General features: G+C 40.5%; 1 protein-coding gene across 1 annotated transcript in view; it reads right to left on the bottom strand.

Moving 5' to 3' along the window:
* The window catches only part of LOC110271521, a 5,617-nt gene continuing 4,296 nt past the window's right edge, over positions 662-1,982 (bottom strand). Inside the window, exon 4 of the mRNA XM_021122477.1 lies at positions 662-823. Within this exon, the coding sequence (XP_020978136.1) occupies positions 711-823 (113 nt within the window). The 3' untranslated portion in view covers positions 662-710. The remainder of the gene's footprint in view (positions 824-1,982) is intronic.

The raw sequence follows: 1,982 nt of genomic DNA, 5'->3' as shown, positions 1-1,982 counted from the left end.
CCTTCAGAAGTCCGAATCCGTGACGACTGACCCGCATTGGATAGAGGCTGTCGTTACGAGAATCCAAGTAGGCGAATGCACCAGCCGTGGATCTCACATTTTGACGCATTGGGGAACTATTCTGGCCCAACCCAATAACATCCATGTGGCCCACTAGGCGGACACATGCCCCCTCCGTACGGGCAGGCATCCTCCATGTGACCCGAGCTAGCTCCCTCAGTAAGATCTCGACAGCTGGCTAAAGTTGGAAAGGGGTTGGATCCTAAAGAGAGTAGGGCCCACCCGAACAAATGAGGATAAGGGAGAGGGACTTGTACCCCTCTTATCGAATACGTTATCATTATTCTAAAAAAATCATAGCTGTCTCATTGTACGAATGCTAAACTTAAACATTGGAATGTTTTACAGGTGGTCCCTGTAACACCCTAACTATCAAAATGTCACGCTTTCGGCTGCGCCACTCTGATAGCTCGAGTATTACCACGACTTTTATAATATTTAAGACTAAAATATGAGCCTGTTTAAAACTTAAAACCGCATAACCTTTCAATAACTCTTCTTCGTGAAAATATAAACATACATGTACATACAAATCAGATATATATATATATATATATATATATATATATATATATATATATATATATATATATATACATAACAGTAGTTTACAAATATACATATCATAATTTCCTATCCCTCTTACAAACTTAATAAAGATAAAGGTGAGGGAAAGCAATAGCTACGGTAATACAAAAAGACCGAACAGAAAATAACATAACCCTCCTGAAGCTTCGTCTTCCATATCCTGAAAAAGAATAACCTGTAGGGGAGTGAGAACGTCGTCCTCGCTTGTCCTCACTATAGGATTACAGAATTTGCTATAACAAGATACGTAAAGATAAAATCATTCTTAGAGTTCAGTGATCATTGCTCGTCTTATGAGTCTTTCCCAAAAACCATAGGTTCACATTCGAAATCCAGAAAATTCCTCTTTGAAGACTTGCTAAATTTCTCAAATATTCTAAAACAAAACATTTTTCCTTTCTTAAAGAAAATGTCTGAAAAGTTTTTCCTAGACCGTAACCATGAGAGCAGTTACCTACGCGGTATAAATGATCATCCCGTTCCAAGCATAGGTTCATTAAGTCTATGCTGAATCGGTTAGATATTTTATACGGAACTAGGACTCAATATACCAATCACGGCCTCAAGCCCATCCAATCCAAAACGGCCCCCGGCCCAAACAGCTCAATCAGCAACTAACTCATCACAAACCAATCAATTCAAACACAATCACAATTAATGTGGTTCAAGCACAATCAAGAATAATTACAACAAGTATAACAGTTAGCAGTTAACATAAGTATTCACATAGGCAAACCAAATACAATATGCACACCCAAACAATATCACATAAATGCAAATGATGAATGCCTGTTCTACTGGCTGTGATATCACATTGTCGGTTCAATTGCCAACCCGACACATTCCCATGGGAATGTTGCCCTTCGGTCACGTATAAATGGGAACCCTCTGGGATAACATGCCCGCCACACGGTCCAGGATGTCAGTGCCTGCACACTCCTGTGATCCGAAAGGATGTGAGCGGGATACTTTGCCTCCGACCTCACATCTACACGTAAGCGGGATTAACCACCGTCCTTACGCAAGCGCTGCAACCTCGACAAGCGGGATTAACCACCGTCCTTGCCAGGCGCAAGCGACTTATCAACAATCTCGTCAATTATCAAATCTCTCAGCATAAGCGGGACGAACCCGGCCCTTACGCCTACCAAACAATAACTCATCAATCTTGATTATATCCACAATCAATTATGCTCAATATCTTATTTCAAAATCATTCTTGGCCCATTTACTTTTAAATAACAAACGTAGTCAAATCACAGCTAGCCAAGAATCACTTTTCAAAACGGAGCCACTTTCCACATCTTTCCAGAACTTCCAAACAATCTCAAAAC

This window comes from Arachis ipaensis, chromosome B04 (assembly GCF_000816755.2).
Source record: "Arachis ipaensis cultivar K30076 chromosome B04, Araip1.1, whole genome shotgun sequence".
NCBI lineage: Eukaryota > Viridiplantae > Streptophyta > Magnoliopsida > Fabales > Fabaceae > Arachis > Arachis ipaensis.
The sequence above is the reverse complement of the archived record's forward strand: the minus strand, read 5'-3'. Positions and strand labels throughout refer to the sequence as shown.